At 36.8% G+C, this 15,954-nt stretch overlaps 3 protein-coding genes across 3 annotated transcripts; 1 reads left to right on the plus strand and 2 right to left on the minus strand.

The window, feature by feature from the left end:
* The first annotated feature begins 957 nt into the window (after positions 1–957).
* On the plus strand, positions 958–5,111 carry LOC115982630 (purple acid phosphatase 18-like). The gene is made up of 5 exons (XM_031105275.1): positions 958–1,192; positions 2,061–2,729; positions 3,610–3,798; positions 3,880–3,968; positions 4,549–5,111. The coding sequence occupies exons 1-5, from the start codon at positions 1,052–1,054 to the stop codon at positions 4,766–4,768; spliced, it is 1,308 nt and encodes a 435-aa protein (XP_030961135.1). The 5' UTR covers positions 958–1,051; the 3' UTR covers positions 4,769–5,111.
* A 1,421-nt stretch (positions 5,112–6,532) lies between these two features.
* Positions 6,533–9,630, minus strand: LOC115979163 (CRS2-associated factor 2, mitochondrial-like). The gene is made up of 5 exons (XM_031101131.1): positions 9,046–9,630; positions 7,771–7,898; positions 7,448–7,673; positions 7,177–7,304; positions 6,533–7,061 (listed from the first exon to the last, which is right to left on the minus strand). The coding sequence occupies exons 1-5, from the start codon at positions 9,524–9,526 to the stop codon at positions 6,936–6,938; spliced, it is 1,089 nt and encodes a 362-aa protein (XP_030956991.1). The 5' UTR covers positions 9,527–9,630; the 3' UTR covers positions 6,533–6,935.
* Positions 9,631–11,054: 1,424 nt separating this feature from the next.
* Positions 11,055–13,112, minus strand: LOC115979464. The gene has a single exon (XM_031101515.1). It carries the CDS (start codon positions 13,040–13,042, stop codon positions 11,522–11,524), a length of 1,521 nt encoding a protein of 506 aa, XP_030957375.1. The 5' UTR covers positions 13,043–13,112; the 3' UTR covers positions 11,055–11,521.
* Positions 13,113–15,954: the final 2,842 nt, after the last annotated feature.

Below are 15,954 nucleotides of genomic sequence, written 5' to 3' on the forward strand. Positions count from 1 at the left end.
AAACCATTGTTCGGTAATGATGACTCAACTTGTTGGAGGCTTACTCAGATGAGTAAGGCAAAAAATAAATAAATAAATAAATAACTTATCCTTATTAATTCCATTTTTATTTAAAAAATAAATAAATTAGGCCAAGATTCTTATGGGGAGGTGTTAGGCAAATAGATGGGTGGTGAAATGATTAACAAACTTCTAAATTTAAACTTATAAATTTTGGTCCAACTATATTATATTAATAATACTGCATACTTTTTTTTTCTTAATAAAGTCTCAACTTATAGAGTTTGTTTAGGGATAACTTATTTAATTGAAATTAGAAATTTTTTACTAAAAGTATTGTATAAAGTTAAAAGTTGGTTGAAATAGTATAGTAAAATTCATGAATAGTACTAAAAAATAAAATGAGACTTATAAATAGTACTAAAAATAAATTAAATAGTAGCAAAAAATAAACTCAAAGGTAAAATAAATTAACTTTTTCAGCTATCCAAAATACAACCATAGTATTTGCTTCTGATAATTATCTTTTTTATTATCAAACTAAAATACCAACTGATTTTTTATTTTGGTAAAAATTGACCTCTAAATTATTTATTTAACTAAAAAAAAAAAATTTTCCTAGTTGAAGTGAATAGAGTCCGCACAATTTATACAAGGGAGAACTTCCATTTACCCAATACAATCTAATCCAAGCTGTTAAGTCTTGGAACTCGCTTTTGGCTGTAAAGGAGAAGAAGAATAAAGTTACTGTTGTCCGACTCCGACTCTCAGACCGCGTGCACTGTGAAGAGTACAATTATTAATACAAAGCTGGATGAGGCAATTACATTAAGGCACACAACAAAAGTCAAAAGGAGTAATAAATCAGAATCAAGAAGGGCGATACGGTCATTTGGCCCCCACACAGAGTCACGGACATTCCTTAGCAGGTACTAGAAAAAGAAACATACAAACAAAACAAGAATCAAAATGATTCCAGTACAACACTATATAGCAAAGCCAAAAGCAGCTGAGAGATTTTCATTTACTTTTGCTGGGAGAGACAAAAACCATGGAGCTGATGAAGCTAATAACAGTAACTGTCTCTTTGTTCATCTCAGTAACTGTCATAACTGCCGACTACGTTCGACCTCAGCCTCGCAAAACTTTGCATTTCCAGTTGAACCCTAAGCCTTCCTTTTATCCTCGGCAGGTAACCTTATCATATCTCTGTGTCTCTTTTTTAAGAAGCAATAAGATTCAAACTCTGTTACATAGTTGCAATTATCGGATCCAATGTTGTTTTTCTTTGATTTCTTGTTATACAGGTCGGATCTTATATATACACATCTACTATGTATTTATATACTTGTGTTTGATTAGAAAGTGTAAATAAAAATATTCATGCTTTTTGGAAGGACTAAACTAAAACTAATACTACTGGGAAGATTCTTTTGAATAAATTTGTATTTTGGACCAGCTGGCTTTTAATGGGTACTTTTCTTACAATATTGAATACTTTAAATACTTAACTTTTATTTAAAGAATTGAATTTGAATTGATATTTGTATTTTCTTTTGTAATGTATTGTTCTCTCTCTTTTTTGGGGATAGTTTTTGCTTCATTGAAAATTAAAGCATCATAAATATTTGAATTTAAGAAATCTAACCTTTTTGTTTTGTTTTGGTACCTTAAGTTGTCTATACTTCATAGCTTAGTGGAGCAGGGTATATGCTTGAAGATATTGACTATTGATACAAATGAGGAGTGAATTAGGAGGATCTTTTGTTATAGAGCATAATTGGAATGAAGATTTTGAATCATAGTAAATGGGGTGGGATGTGTGCTTGCTTTTTTCAACTGAGAATACCATCCTGTGTTTGAAACTAGTGTGTAAATACCATGATAATTACATGAATAAAATTTGTGAATATTCATTCAGATAATTGGTTTTTGGGACATTTCAAGGTTTTTATTCTATATTTGCACTTTTGTAGCTTTTGGTTATAATTGTGCTATTGAGGTTTAGTTATAGTTGACATTTAGTTTGAAGTACTTTTCTGTGGAAATGCCTAATGTAGGTGCACATCTCTTTGGCTGGAGATGAGAGCATGCGAGTGACATGGGTCACTGATGATGATTCTTCTCCTTCAGTTGTTGAGTATGGGACATTGCCCGGGAGATACAGTTCTGTTGCTCAAGGAGAAAGTATCTCTTATAATTATCTATTCTATAGCTCAGGGAAGATACACCACACTGTCATTGGGCCTTTGGAACATGACACAGTTTACTTTTACCGATGTGGAGGACAAGGTCCTGAGTTCCAACTCAAGACCCCTCCAGCTCAATTTCCAGTTACTTTTGCTGTGGTAGGGGATCTGGGTCAAACTGGCTGGACCAAATCAACACTAGACCACATTGACCAGTGCAAGTATGATGTGCATCTGCTTCCTGGAGACCTCTCATATGCTGATTACATGCAGCATCGGTGGGACACATTTGGTGAGCTGGTGCAGCCCCTAGCAAGTGCAAAGCCATGGATGGTTACAGAAGGGAACCATGAACAGGAAAACATACCATTGTTAAAGGATGGGTTTGAATCCTATAATGCTAGATGGAAGATGCCTTTTGAGGAGAGTGGATCTAGTTCGAATCTTTATTATTCTTTTGAAGTTGCAGGTGTTCATATTATCATGCTTGGTTCATACACAGATTATGACGAGCAGTCAGATCAATTCAGTTGGCTGAAGGTTAGTCATTCGTATCCCCTTTTTTCACAGGGAATGCTATTTTGCTAATATGTAACTGCACTAAATTGTAGCAGTTGTTCATCAATATTTGGTTGATGGATAAGAGCAAATAAATTTCAGTTGAGATAAATGTTAGGGTTAATTGATCAAATGTGATCAGCCATTTAAAAAAAGGGAAAAAAAAGAAAGAAAGATCAAATAAGGGAAGTGGCACTTTGTTGTGAGTTTTATGATGTATTTATTGTGGTATTATAGCCAATTTTGATCTTGTTATAATTCATTTGTTTAGACATACCAAGTTTTTGCAGAAATTAGTCAATTTTTGGCAAGCCCTAAAGCTTCTGATGCAGAGAGCACACCATGACTGTTAAGAATCATGGAAAACCAATTGCATAAATCCATTAATAAGAGACTGAATTCAATTTTTTCAATTAGTCAGCAACCTTTGGAGTTAAAACATAGGTTTTTTATTTTATTATTTATTTTTGTCAGTAGTTTTAACGAAGGCTTTGTAAGGAAAATGCATGAGGATCTTCAAATTCATAGATGCAAGTAGTCCAATGAGCAATTATAATTACAGAGAATGACTACAATTTTGATGTTAAGCCATCACTTAGACACATTGGAAACTTTGGCTCCTAAGCCACCGTGTTCTTCAAATGCAAGTTGCAGTGTTTAATTTCTTTGGTTAATTATAAACTTCCCACCTCATATTTGAGGTGAGCCTCAAGATATGAGTGCAAAGTTGATGCTTAGCATGAGGCACAAGCATATAATGTAAAATTTTCTTATCTTAATTTTTATATGCCAAGTCAATGGTTCATAAGAAATGAAGTGTAGCTCAGTTATAACAGGAATTTCTTGTACTCTTGTTACATAGGCTGATCTTTCAAAGGTGGACCGGACAAAGACACCATGGCTGCTTGTTCTATTCCATGTTCCTTGGTATAACAGTAACAAGGCTCATAAAGGTGAAGGTGATGGCATGATGGCAGCCATGGAATCCTTGCTTTATGCTGCCAGTGTGGATATGGTACTTGCTGGTCATGTACACGCATATGAACGCTCGGTATGCCTGGACTGTTTTAGAATTCTTTTATTCCTATAAAATTTGTGGCTCTCTTACTTTAACTTGTGATCTATTTGACAGAAACGTGTCAATAATGGAAGACCTGATCCTTGTGGTGCTGTCCACATTACCATTGGTGATGGTGGAAACAGAGAAGGTTTAGCTCATGGGTATGTCCTCACCTTATCAAACCTTCTGTATCTGTAACTTTATATACCATGCACACACAAAATGTTTGATTTCCTATGTGCATATAAGAACAATTCTGTAAGTCTTATTTATATATTTTGGATGAAGTCAGGGATATACATATATTTTATTTTCTTCTCTCAAATACAATAACTGACTACTATGATTTCCATCTTAAACCATTACGCAAAAATCTAAGTCACTCTTGATTCCATTGCACAAAGCATTATTTAGTGAAGGGACAGCTTGACTATTTAATGTTTTGTCTAAGAGAGTCTCCTTTTCAAATAAGCGGGTGCAAAAATCAGTCGGCAGGTTACAAACTTACAATGTTCTTTTCGACCTAAGTACATTAAATGGAAACTGCCTAAGTTATTACCATCTACAATATGGTATATACCACAAAGAATTGGAATTACATAGGCATATGCATCATACACAGAATGGTAAAACATTCAGTGTAGTTATGACAAGTCTGGTTTTGTTGGTGAATCAATTTTTTTTACTTTGTTATTCCTAGGTAAAAGGCTTGAATTTCATTAACTTTTTGAAAATTGACAGGTATATAAACCCACAGCCTGAATGGTCAGTCTTTCGTGAAGCAAGTTTTGGTCATGGTGAACTAAAGATTGTGAATTCAACTCATGCCTTCTGGAGCTGGCATAGGAATGATGACGACGAGCCTGTAAGGTCTGATCAGGTCTGGATAACATCGTTGGTCAATTCAGGATGTGTTTCTGAGAAGAAAAATGAACTGAGGGATATACTTATGGCACCTTAGAACTTGTAATCTGTGTACTGTTGGCTTCACCTGATTAGGGAATGCCGCTGCCTGGGGGGGGGGGTGTGGTTGAGCTTCTCTTGTTAAAGAGTCACTGTAAATATTGCGTAATACAATGTTACTAGTTTTGTTAAGACCAGTAGTTGCTGGTTAAATAATTGGAACACTGTTGTCTTGTCTGCGTGATTCTTCTTATGTGTGTTTGCGTGTTTCAAGGGCTGAGACTACATTCACCGAATCCAAGCAGCCAGAGTCTTGTTTGTATTTTACCAGTAACTCATATTGATTGTATATTGACAGCAATCTATTGCCATGTATATCATAGAGGTCAATTTCAAGGTTACTGTTATGGTATGAATGACGATGGTTTCTTTTTCAGATAATTCCAATTTATTCTAGGCACATTTTACAATTGGTACTCTATGCAAAGAACTTGCAAGGTTTAGCAATTTTAGACTAACCTCTGTAGAGCTTTTGAACATGCTTATTAGTATGGAGGTGATAAATTGATTTGATTAATCGTAATAGATCTTAAGGCTTGTAATTTGATATCCTGGAAAAGTGCAGTCCTTGTAAGTCGCATGGTTGCCTGGTTTTGAGGTGTAACCGTGAATTATTGGCACTTTTTTAGTGCTGAACATATGTATTTACTTGAGCAAAAAAAGTTATGTATGAAGCTTTTAAAGTGGGTTATAGTTAGCTTAATTGGTAAAATTTCTTGTCATCGAAATCTGGGTTTGATCTCCTTCTACAACAAAAACTCATTGGTGTATTGATCTAATAATAAAAGAGCAATCATCACGAATAGTAGCTATAGATAGATTAAAAACTATCTAAGAAAAAAATGCCTATAATATGGTTTGTCTTCTTCTCCCACTCCCTTTATCTAGTTCCAACAATAGAAATTTAATCTCAAGGCCAACTCTTCCCACACCCCCCCCCCCCTCTCTCTCTCTCTCTCTCTCTCTCTCTCTCTCAAATGAAAATGTTAAAGAAAACTCCTTTGATAAGTGGAAAAATGCCTTAAGTGAAAATTACCTTTCATTTCTCTTATAAATTTGATAGGGATAACCATTTTTTTTAGAGTATTCCAACCTATTGCGTCTGCTCTTGAAAAATGTGTAATTTTGTTATCTTACTTATAATTTTAGTCCTAAAAAAACACAAATCCAAACAAAACAGACCATAAAGTATCAGTCATGGCCTATACGCTCTTTTGTATCAACCAACAAGACATGCACTTAGTTAAAACTTTAAAAAAAAGAAAAAAAGGTTATTCAATCCACAGGACCACAAGTGCAACTGAAGGAATTATCTCTTCTCAACTGAAACAAGAAAGAGCTCGTCAAACACTGCTTGTGATTCTCTTTTTTGCAAAATTAGAAAAGAAACAAAGTTAACAGGTGCTTCACTACATTATATGCTGATCCCAGGCAGTTGAAATCAATAAAATACAACAATATCTGGATCAGTATACCACAGTATCCTCCAGGCATTGGCTATTCTGTATTGTGCTACAGCTCTAGAATACAGCATTATTATAGCTGTACAACCTTCTAAGTTACTCAAGTAACCAGCCAACATGCTTTGTCTGTAACAACTTCCGGAACAATAGAATGGATATTCATTTGGCCTTCTCAATTCTCACCCGACTTTCTTTTTTGGGTCATTGCAAATGACAATTTAAGATTTAAGAACTGACTTCCTCCCAAAACACATTAAAAATATGATTGGTTCATAGTTTCATATATAAAGAATATTGATGACATCAAAAATTTGAGTATAGTAATAAAGGTTTCCAAATAAAACAGTTGAAAAGTAAGCAAAATGTAAGAAATTCTTATCAATTATTTTGGGTGGGTCAGGAGTTGCAGAGGTGATATAAATGATACAAGCCTTTCAGATCTATTGGCTTTTAATTTGTACAGATTGGTAATGGCATGAATGTAAATGGCAGCAGATAGACAACTTCTGTTGTGCTAACATGTCTAGCCAGGGTGATGGGAATCCTACTACATATTGAGGAGGCCTTCCGATCTGATCAATCCAACAATATCGTTATCGCAGCAACTCTGTGGACCAATTCTTCTATCTCTGTTTGCTTGAGAAGATGAAACAATTGTCTGCAAGATCTGATGTAAAAATAAGTCTAGCAAATTCTAGAGCCTCACTCAAACATTTGTACACTTGTAACTTCCTTTGATAGGTTAGATTCCTGTTCCTCATCTCTCTTCCCCCTCCAAAGTATTATCTGCTCATCCTTGAACAAAATAGGGACACATGGTACCAGATCCTGATTTTAGAAGAGAATGAAAACCACAACCATATAAGCTTGGAGTAGAAATCCTCTACTTCTTCCTATAAGTATTATAAATTTCTATACATAATGCAATGGAAAGAGCTCATACCCTTAATTTCACACCTATTTTTTTGCAATCACTGGTACCAACATGGGTACAGTCTAGTCTCACCACCTCGACTGTCTCAAAGGCCTCCCTTACTCTCTCCACGACATTCACATACACACCATTCCTGGCTGCAGAGAATATATTATCCAGTACGAATTCAGGTTATAGAATCATGCATCCTTGCCTTTTATCACTCATTTTTAGTTCATTATTGCAACAAGAAAGAATAGTAATAATTCTCCTTTAGGCTTCAAAAATTAAGTTCACTTACTAAGTTTCATTAGCGAGGGAGAATTCAGTCCTCTGTTTCTCATTTCCTTTGTTTCTTCAAATGTTAATCCATCAGCAACATTCTTCACAAGCTTTGGATATATAGGGGCATATGGTTTCCACAGCATAAGAGGAACAACTGGCCGATTCTTTGGATCATAGTTTCGACCTCGGTATAACAGAAGGATGTTAATGTGCCAATAGATAACCTTCCCCCCAGATTTTTCCTACAGAAAAACTACTATCTGCATCAGCTAATAATTTCTAAAAACCAAAAATGGGAGATACTTCACTGGGTACATGGACGCTGTAAACAGTTCAAACCTCAAGGTGGAAGCAAACATTATCCATATCAAGGGTTGGCACACCCAAGCACTTGATCCTCACAGCTTCAGCCCTTTTCCAATGGTTGTGGATGTCATCCAACATGTTGTGAGTAACTCCTCCCACCCCTAACACAAAATAGCACTATTAGCCCATTCATCCATTATTATTCAAAGACCAAAATATTTCTGCATTATGCACAATGTAAATATGCCTGTTCCTACATAGTAAATAAACTATACGGGAAGGAGATGACATTTGAGCCAGAGATGATTCACAAGAATATTTTCATATTTTAAGACATAATCATATAATAAATAAATTATTTCAAAATGTACACTACCATGAACTGAGTAATTAAGAACCCAAACCCCATGTAAAATATGCAACAGAATAGCGCCACTCCAACTGCTATAACTAAGATTGAATTTGATGGTACGGTAGAAAGGAGGGGAAAAGGTTGTTTTTGTGTGTGTGTGTGTGGGGGGGGTGGGGGAACCAAAATAAGTTCCCAAAAACCAAGCCTAAAACACTCTTAGAACAAGAAAGTTCTAATTCTTGGCCTCCAGTCTGAGCTCTCTCAATGCATTAACCCATTCCACAATGCCAAGCAGCCGTCATTCACTTAAAAGCAGCCAAAAGAGGATAGTACGCTTGCCACCAAGCTACTCATATCACAGCATAAACTCAACATGAATCAATATTCTATGATTTACCCAAAAACCTAAAAAAAAGGAAATTTCACATTTGTTTATTTGTCGATCAAAACCCAGCAAGATAATCACCAACTAGACTTAGTTTTTCAAAGATTGACCCCAATATCAAACCAAGTTACCAAACACACTGTTTTCATTCACGCCTTAAAATTAACAATGCAGGATCATCAACTATACTTAATTTTCCAAAGAAGACCCTAACAGCAAAACTAAATGGTCCAATACTCAAAAAAATACATACCCATTTTTGCTCACTATTCAAAATTCACAATGCAGGCCATCTACACAAATACTCATTTCTAAACAAGTCGCTAATAGCAACAAAAACAAAAAATAATAATAATAACCATAATAATAAATAATAAAAATTTCCCATTTGAAGTCACACTTCAAAATTCACAATGCAGGAAATATACATACGCTTACAATTCTAAATAAGACCCTAATAGCAAACCAAACCAAAAAAACACACATACCATCTTTGCTCCCACTATAAAATTCACAATGCAGGCCATATACACACAAAGAATATACAATAGTTTTGGGGAGAGAAAATAACCCAGATTGATTTGGCGAGAACAATCACTGTGCCGATACTTCTCCACTAGCTCCGCTACTTCCTCCTCCGTAAGTGGGTCCCCAAGAACCCGGTTCCTCTCCTCCGCCACTCTTTCCGGGTCCACTTCCTGTTGTTGGGCCGGGGCACACGTCCCAGTCCATTTCCGGTCAAGCCGACCTGGCCCAAAAGGAGAGAACCTCGGTGGTTCTCTGAATCCGATTGGCTCCAACGATGGGTTGGTCTCTGAGTAGGAGTATTTGAAGTCAAAGGGGAGGTCAGACTTGAGAGGGAATTTCGGTTCGGGCTTGGAATTCTGGTCTTTGTTTTGGGTTTTGTGTTTGGTTTTGTTCTTGGGTTTTTGGGGTTTAGACGTAGGAGAGAATGGAGGGTCGTAAGGATCATTAGATAGGGATTGGCTAAGGAAACGAGCTAGTTTGTGAGTTTGATGAGTTGAATGACGCCATAACAAGAGCTTTAGCATTTGAAGAATTTGGGACTTGTTTTTTCGCTAGCAGCACTCTCTCAAGACTGTCAGGGTTAGGACTGAGGAGGACGAGCCATCAGCCAAGGCAAACAAAAAATGAGTCTCTTTTTTAGGGGAAATCAAAAATAAGTTAGAAGGGCCCTTTCAGGATTTTTTTTAAAAATAACTAAATCCTTCAAACTATTTTATTATTGGGCAACTTTCCAAACTATTTGCATTTCTAACAATTCGAGTCTAATAGACTCGAATTGCTAGAAATGTAAATAATTTAAAAAGTTGTCCAACTATAAAACTATCTGCATTTCTAGTAATTCGAGTCTATTAGACTCGAATTGCTAGAAATGTAAATAATTTGAAATAATAGACTCGAATTGCTAGAAATGTAAATAATTTGAAAAGTTGTCCAACTAATAATATTGTATAGACTCGAATTGTTAGAAATGCAAATAGTTTGAAAAGTTGCCCAACTAATAATATTGTTTCGGGTTTATAGTTATTTTAAAAAAAAATCCGGCCTTTTCATGTTAGAGTTAAAGTACAATGGTAGGAAAGTAATTTTAAACACGTTATAATTTTGCCACGCTCATATCATATATATCTTTATTTTCATACCGTAAAGATTAACAACAAAGATTAATATCCCATCAAAAAAAAAAAAAAAAACAAAGATTAATAACAAGAAAACAAGCTGCAGAGTGCAGATTCTCATCTATTTCTATGCAATTAATCACCTTCAACAGCCATCCTCTGTTTTTTATTTTTCATTTTTGGGTTACATGGACAACCTCACCCTCCATCCCATTAATACGAGAGGAATTAGCCATTCTCTGTTTTCACTTGACCATTATGGATCTTTACGTTTCTTCACAACCAGATATGGTATACAGAGCTTGCAGAAATTTGCTTTTAAGCTTCTTCCTTTCAACTCTTGAACTACCCATCGTATGACATCGAACCAAAAACTTAGCTATTTGTTGACACTCAATGAATTCAGCACCTGCTACCATATCCTTCTAGCATAGGAAAATTCACAAATTAAATTGTCCCTGCATTCCATCAAGGTTCATGAGTGGAAGCCTATCCTTGACTGCTAACCAAGAGAGATAAATATGTGTTTTGGGATGCCAGTAGAAAACCAAACCAATTTATGTCAATCCACCACCTGCTGCTTCATTCTGATTTCATTCCAAGCAGAGTTGCAAGTTAGCTGCCCTGAATGAGAAGGTAGACACCTCATAGTGTCTTCCTGATGCAATCTAATTTGATACAGACCAGCCTATATTTCTGTCCCTGCTGGTGGCCAATATCATTAACCATCTTTCCAAACATTAGAGACTTTTGTACAAGATGTCTTGAGTGCACCACATACAACTCTACAACACCTTGGATATGCCAATTATCGTGCCAAAGAAAGGTTTTTTTCACCCTTCCATACTTGATGTTTTATATAGGGCCTTGCAAGATCTCTAACATATAATCTCTTAAATGGTTAACATAATCATGTGAATAAGAATCACACAATGAATAAGGGGAAAACAACAAAGATTTCCTTTTTCCTTTTTGGAAGTGTGAAATTTAGTACAAGATTGTAGTGTCGTACAAAAGAGCACAAAGGTACAGAGAAGCCCCTTTAAAATTCATAAAGCATGATCTTCATCTCCTTCCCCCCCCCCCCAAAAAAACCCCAAACCTCTCTCCCAAAACCAAAAATATATGTAGCTACTGTCAACCACAGGTCATATCTACTTTAATTTTACTTGCACAATGTTCTTAAGATGATGTTAGTTAGAACAGTATAAATGTAGCAAATATAAGAATGAAGGGACTTTGCTCAAACTCTCTTCTTTACATCGCCCCTGGTCTTCAACCATAGACTTGAAAACATCCAAGAGATCATCAGGGTTCTCTCCATAGCCTTCAGAGCATATACTATGCTCTGAATTGTAGACAAACATCAGGCTTTTGGCTGAGACGTCACTTCACTATACAAACTCAAACTGAAGAGACTTTGCTCAACCTCTCATCTTTACATCGCCTCTGGTCTTCAACCATAGACTCGAAAACATCCAGGAGATCATCTAGCCCTTCAGGGTTTTCCCCAATAGCCTTCAGGGCATATACAATGCTTTCAATCGTGGACAAACATCCAGCTTTTGGCTGAGACCTCACTTCACTATACAAGCTCAGCTTGTTCAAATCCAACTTCAAATGTGGCAAAAGCTTCAACCAGGGGTTCTCATTGTACATTCTATTTGCCTTTGCCCATGTACCATCCAAGACGATTAAATTCTTCACCTCACAACCAAGAGCATCAAGGCCATCAATACTGATTGCACAATCAGATGGGAATAGAAGCACTGATCCTGGAGGAACCTCAAGTTCAAGCTCTTCATACTCTTCCAACTCCTTGCTCCCACTCAACTGTCGCTTTTGCAACTTTTTTACAGAAAACCCTTTTGCTAGAGCATCACGAGCTTCAGGAGAAGCTAGAATGTTATCAAATGTTGGCTTCTGCAAATGGGCTTGTGGCATCCAAATATGACAAAGAGAGCCAATGACACCATATTTTCCAATGGTTGCAGTAATAACTGGTGCTTCATGACCTCTTTGTCTTTGGACAACTTCATTTGGATCAACATCCAGATGAGAAAATTCACTCTCATTGGTAGCAGTAGTTTCATTATCCAAAACTGCTTCATCCAATGTTGAAGCAGCTGAAACCGTATGAGCATTAAGTTGTGTAACTTGGTCTCTATTTTCAAGTAGACTCTCTAAACTGAATGTACCCTTTTCACCAATGCAATCTTCGACCTTCAATTCATCTCCTGGCTCAAAAAATAATTCATCACTCACTGAAAACCCCGAAGTTCCTATAAAATTAACTTCTTTCATAGGGTTTTGAGAATTTCTAGCGCCACTGAGACCATTTCTCAAACAACATCCTCCATTATCACCAATTAAATTAGTGTTTTCCTCAATTGGGCACTTTGCAAATAACCCATATTCTGAATTGCTCACATTTTCTCTAACTTCCTCTACCCCATCACTATGCTCAAAAACTAGCTTCTGGGTGTCCACATTTTCCACAAATTCATCAGAATCCAAACCATTTTGAACCGAACCCATTTCAGAATCCGGTTCCCTCAACCGAATAACGAACCGGGCTTCAAAGAGAACATCGGAAACAGTTGCTAGAGTGAAATTCTTGAGGCCTAGTCTAGCAATTCTAGCAGAATTGAGTGGGTGCTTTTTCTCTAAACTATGCTGAAGAATGGTTACTCTTACCGAATTTTCAAGACCCGGGGCCCGGATCCGACTGCAGAGGCAGAGCCAGGTGGGTTTGGAGCATGATGGGCAAACGGGTCTCTTGGAATTGGCCTCAGTCGCTCCCATTTTTAGGGTTTGAGGAAGACTGGGTTTTGGGCTGTGTACTAAAAAAGGATGAATAAGGATGGGATAAAATGGTTTATACCAGGTGGGTAAACGGGTTCGGGTTTGAAAATGGATCATCATTTCAGCACCATGGTTTTGAAAAGTTCTGAGCTTGGATTTGATTTATTTAAGTATCAGTGATGGTGATTTGTGAACTGAAGATTGAAGAAAAACCCTAAGCCCTAATTTATCCTAATGGAGATAAACTAAAACGACGTCGTAGGATGTGCTAGTAGGTTTTTTTTTTTTTTTTTTTTTTTTTTTTTTTTTTTTAGGGAAAAAAAGATAAAAAGCATGTGATAGTAGTTAACTAGTTATGTAGTTATATATCTAATTTTAAAGCTTGAAATTTCTACTCAAAATAAGATGATTCAAATCTATATCTAAAAACAAAACAAAACCAAAAGAAAAAGGAAAAAAGAAATGGTTATAATTAACGGTTAGTTTGAAATTTCTTAAATAACATGTGATTTATAATATGTTTTAAATTTGAAGTATGAGAATTCTTTTTGTAATAAAGATAAACTCATTTAAGAGATAACAGAGTTTGGATAAATATATGGAGTCCACTATTTTTAATTTATTTACAACTATATCATTAAAAAAAAAATGTATTCTAAAAACATCTCTTAGCTATTTTCAAAATCTTGTTTTTAAATCAAGAAAATAGGATATAGTTTTTTGAAAACTGTATTTAGAAAATGTAAGGACAAGGTTTGGGTCCCTAGCCTAAAGGATAAATGAACTTAGGCCCAAAAAGTCCAATACAATGAATTTGTAGAGAGTGGGTTAGAAAACTGGGTTTTAATGAATCAGACAATAGGTAAAGTGGATTTAGATGACAGGAAACTACAGTGTTCTCTCTCAATTTCTCAATCCCTTCTTCAGGGAGGGTCTCTTACATTATATAGCCCTCTTTAGATGATCCTAACCCTCCATTTGTTGACTGTTCAAGTCATTACTTGAGTGTTTGTCCCATCGGACACCCCCTCAAACCCTCTATGAGTTGAGGTAGCCAATGCAGTATTGTTCAAGGGTCTTCTCCACATAAATGTAGCCAGTTGGTTAGGTGCAGAGCATTCAATGCGGTAGTAGCAGCTTTCTCTTTAGATACTTTAGAACTTCTCTCTATTCTGCGCCTTTGTGGTGCTTATCCATATCCATAGGATCTCTTGGGACGTCACCTTGGATGAAGTAGTACATTTCCTAACCATCACTTCGTTAGTCGAGGAGATGCTCCTCCTCGACATACTTCCCTCATCCTTCACAATCATGACTTGCTCATGAAGTTCAAAGTCTTATATCCTCCTTACTATTGATCTATCCTCGAACCATTGAGCCTTCTCAGCAAAGCCCAAGACCCAACATTTATTTTTGGGTCCCCTGTCCCCACAGAAAATATTAGCCAAATAATAAATTCAAGTGTGGGATCTACCATTTTATAGATTGCAAAACAAAAAACTATATTTAAATACTCTTACCAAACCGCCCTTGAATTTCTCATATATCATGTGCACATGATATAATTGGTTTTAAGTTTTTTTTTTTTTTTTAATAGTGTTTGTTTTCAAAAAAAAAAGTTTTATGGTATTTAATGTGTAGAGGGATATGTCATATACCTCAGATATTAGTCAAATGCTTTTAAGAGCCAAAGACATTCAATCCTACATTAGCCAAAAGAAATCGTTACACTTATAATCTACATTAGCCAAGGACATTCAATTGTGAATAACTAAATAAGTTCATTTAATTATTTCATAAAAAAGTTAATTTAATTATCTTTTCCAAATCTATTAATACATGAAATTATTTATGCATTTTTTAAATTAATATGAATTAAAGATCTTTTAAATAAATTTATTTTATGAATGTTTTTGTGGGGCCCAACAATTCGTGGACCAGGCCCATTTGCCCTTAGAGAGTCCGAGGGCCCAATCCGAGGAGAACTGTGGCCCAAGCTCCATGACGCAGAGCACAGACCAATTTTGGGAGGCAGCCGAGGACAGTCTAGTCCTCGGCAGGCCCATAATCCGCCCAGAATAAAGGGATAAATTCGTAAGGAAATCCAAAATACCTTGGGGCGATTACCCTAAATACCCTTCTGGATAAGGCCCAATGCCTGACAGAACCGTACTCTGCAGCTTTATCAAGTCATCCCCAACAATTCCGGGATTAGACTGATGGGACCAATGTCAGTATTTGTAAAGACTGACCCTACACGTGGACGAAGGACATCGAATGCACGCTAGTATAAAAGGAGAAGTAAGTGAATCCAGTGGGGGAAGGAGAAAAAAGAAAGACTTCATGAATAAGATCGCCGGAACGATCCATGCACAGAACAGAGAAGGTCCTCCGTTGGACAGCCGGAAAGGATCACAAGGGTCCTCGGATCAAGTCCGAGGAGCCCATTCTCAGAAGTGGCAGCATGGCGGGGTTTTAAACGTTTAGGCCCAGTCCATTTTCCACAGGGATCTTTCTGAAATCCAGACCGGACCATCGCCCCGTGACCAAGCCCAAGCTTTTCAAGCCCACTCTCTACAAATCGTATTGTGAGGGATCTCTCCCGCGTGAACCCAAAAATGTCACTATGCCGCGCAGGAATCGTGTCCTTACAATTGGCGCCGTCTGTGGGAAAGCATGCGCGCTTGGCGCAGGTGGCGGTGGAGTCAACTCTCTACTAAGCAAAAATTCACGGAGCTTCCTCCGTCTCCTTTGACGTGCAGCTGTTGTTCCGACATAAACTTCTGCTAGGGGCTACGCCTTGCAGCGCCCATGGCGTAGGCAGCCCTAGGGGCTCTTGGCCTCAAGCCGGCTCTCCCCGCCCTGATCTAGGGGCTTACATCCGAAAAACAAACAAATACAAAAAACAAATCTCAAAAGCTTTGGACAGAACCAAGGTCTTGCATGGTCCTCGGACTCAAACCTATGGGGAAACCAAGCACAAGAGATCAAAATCAAAAGTTTTGGACAGAACCAAGGCCTTGCATGGTCCA

This window comes from Quercus lobata, chromosome 3 (genome assembly GCF_001633185.2).
Source record: "Quercus lobata isolate SW786 chromosome 3, ValleyOak3.0 Primary Assembly, whole genome shotgun sequence".
NCBI lineage: Eukaryota > Viridiplantae > Streptophyta > Magnoliopsida > Fagales > Fagaceae > Quercus > Quercus lobata.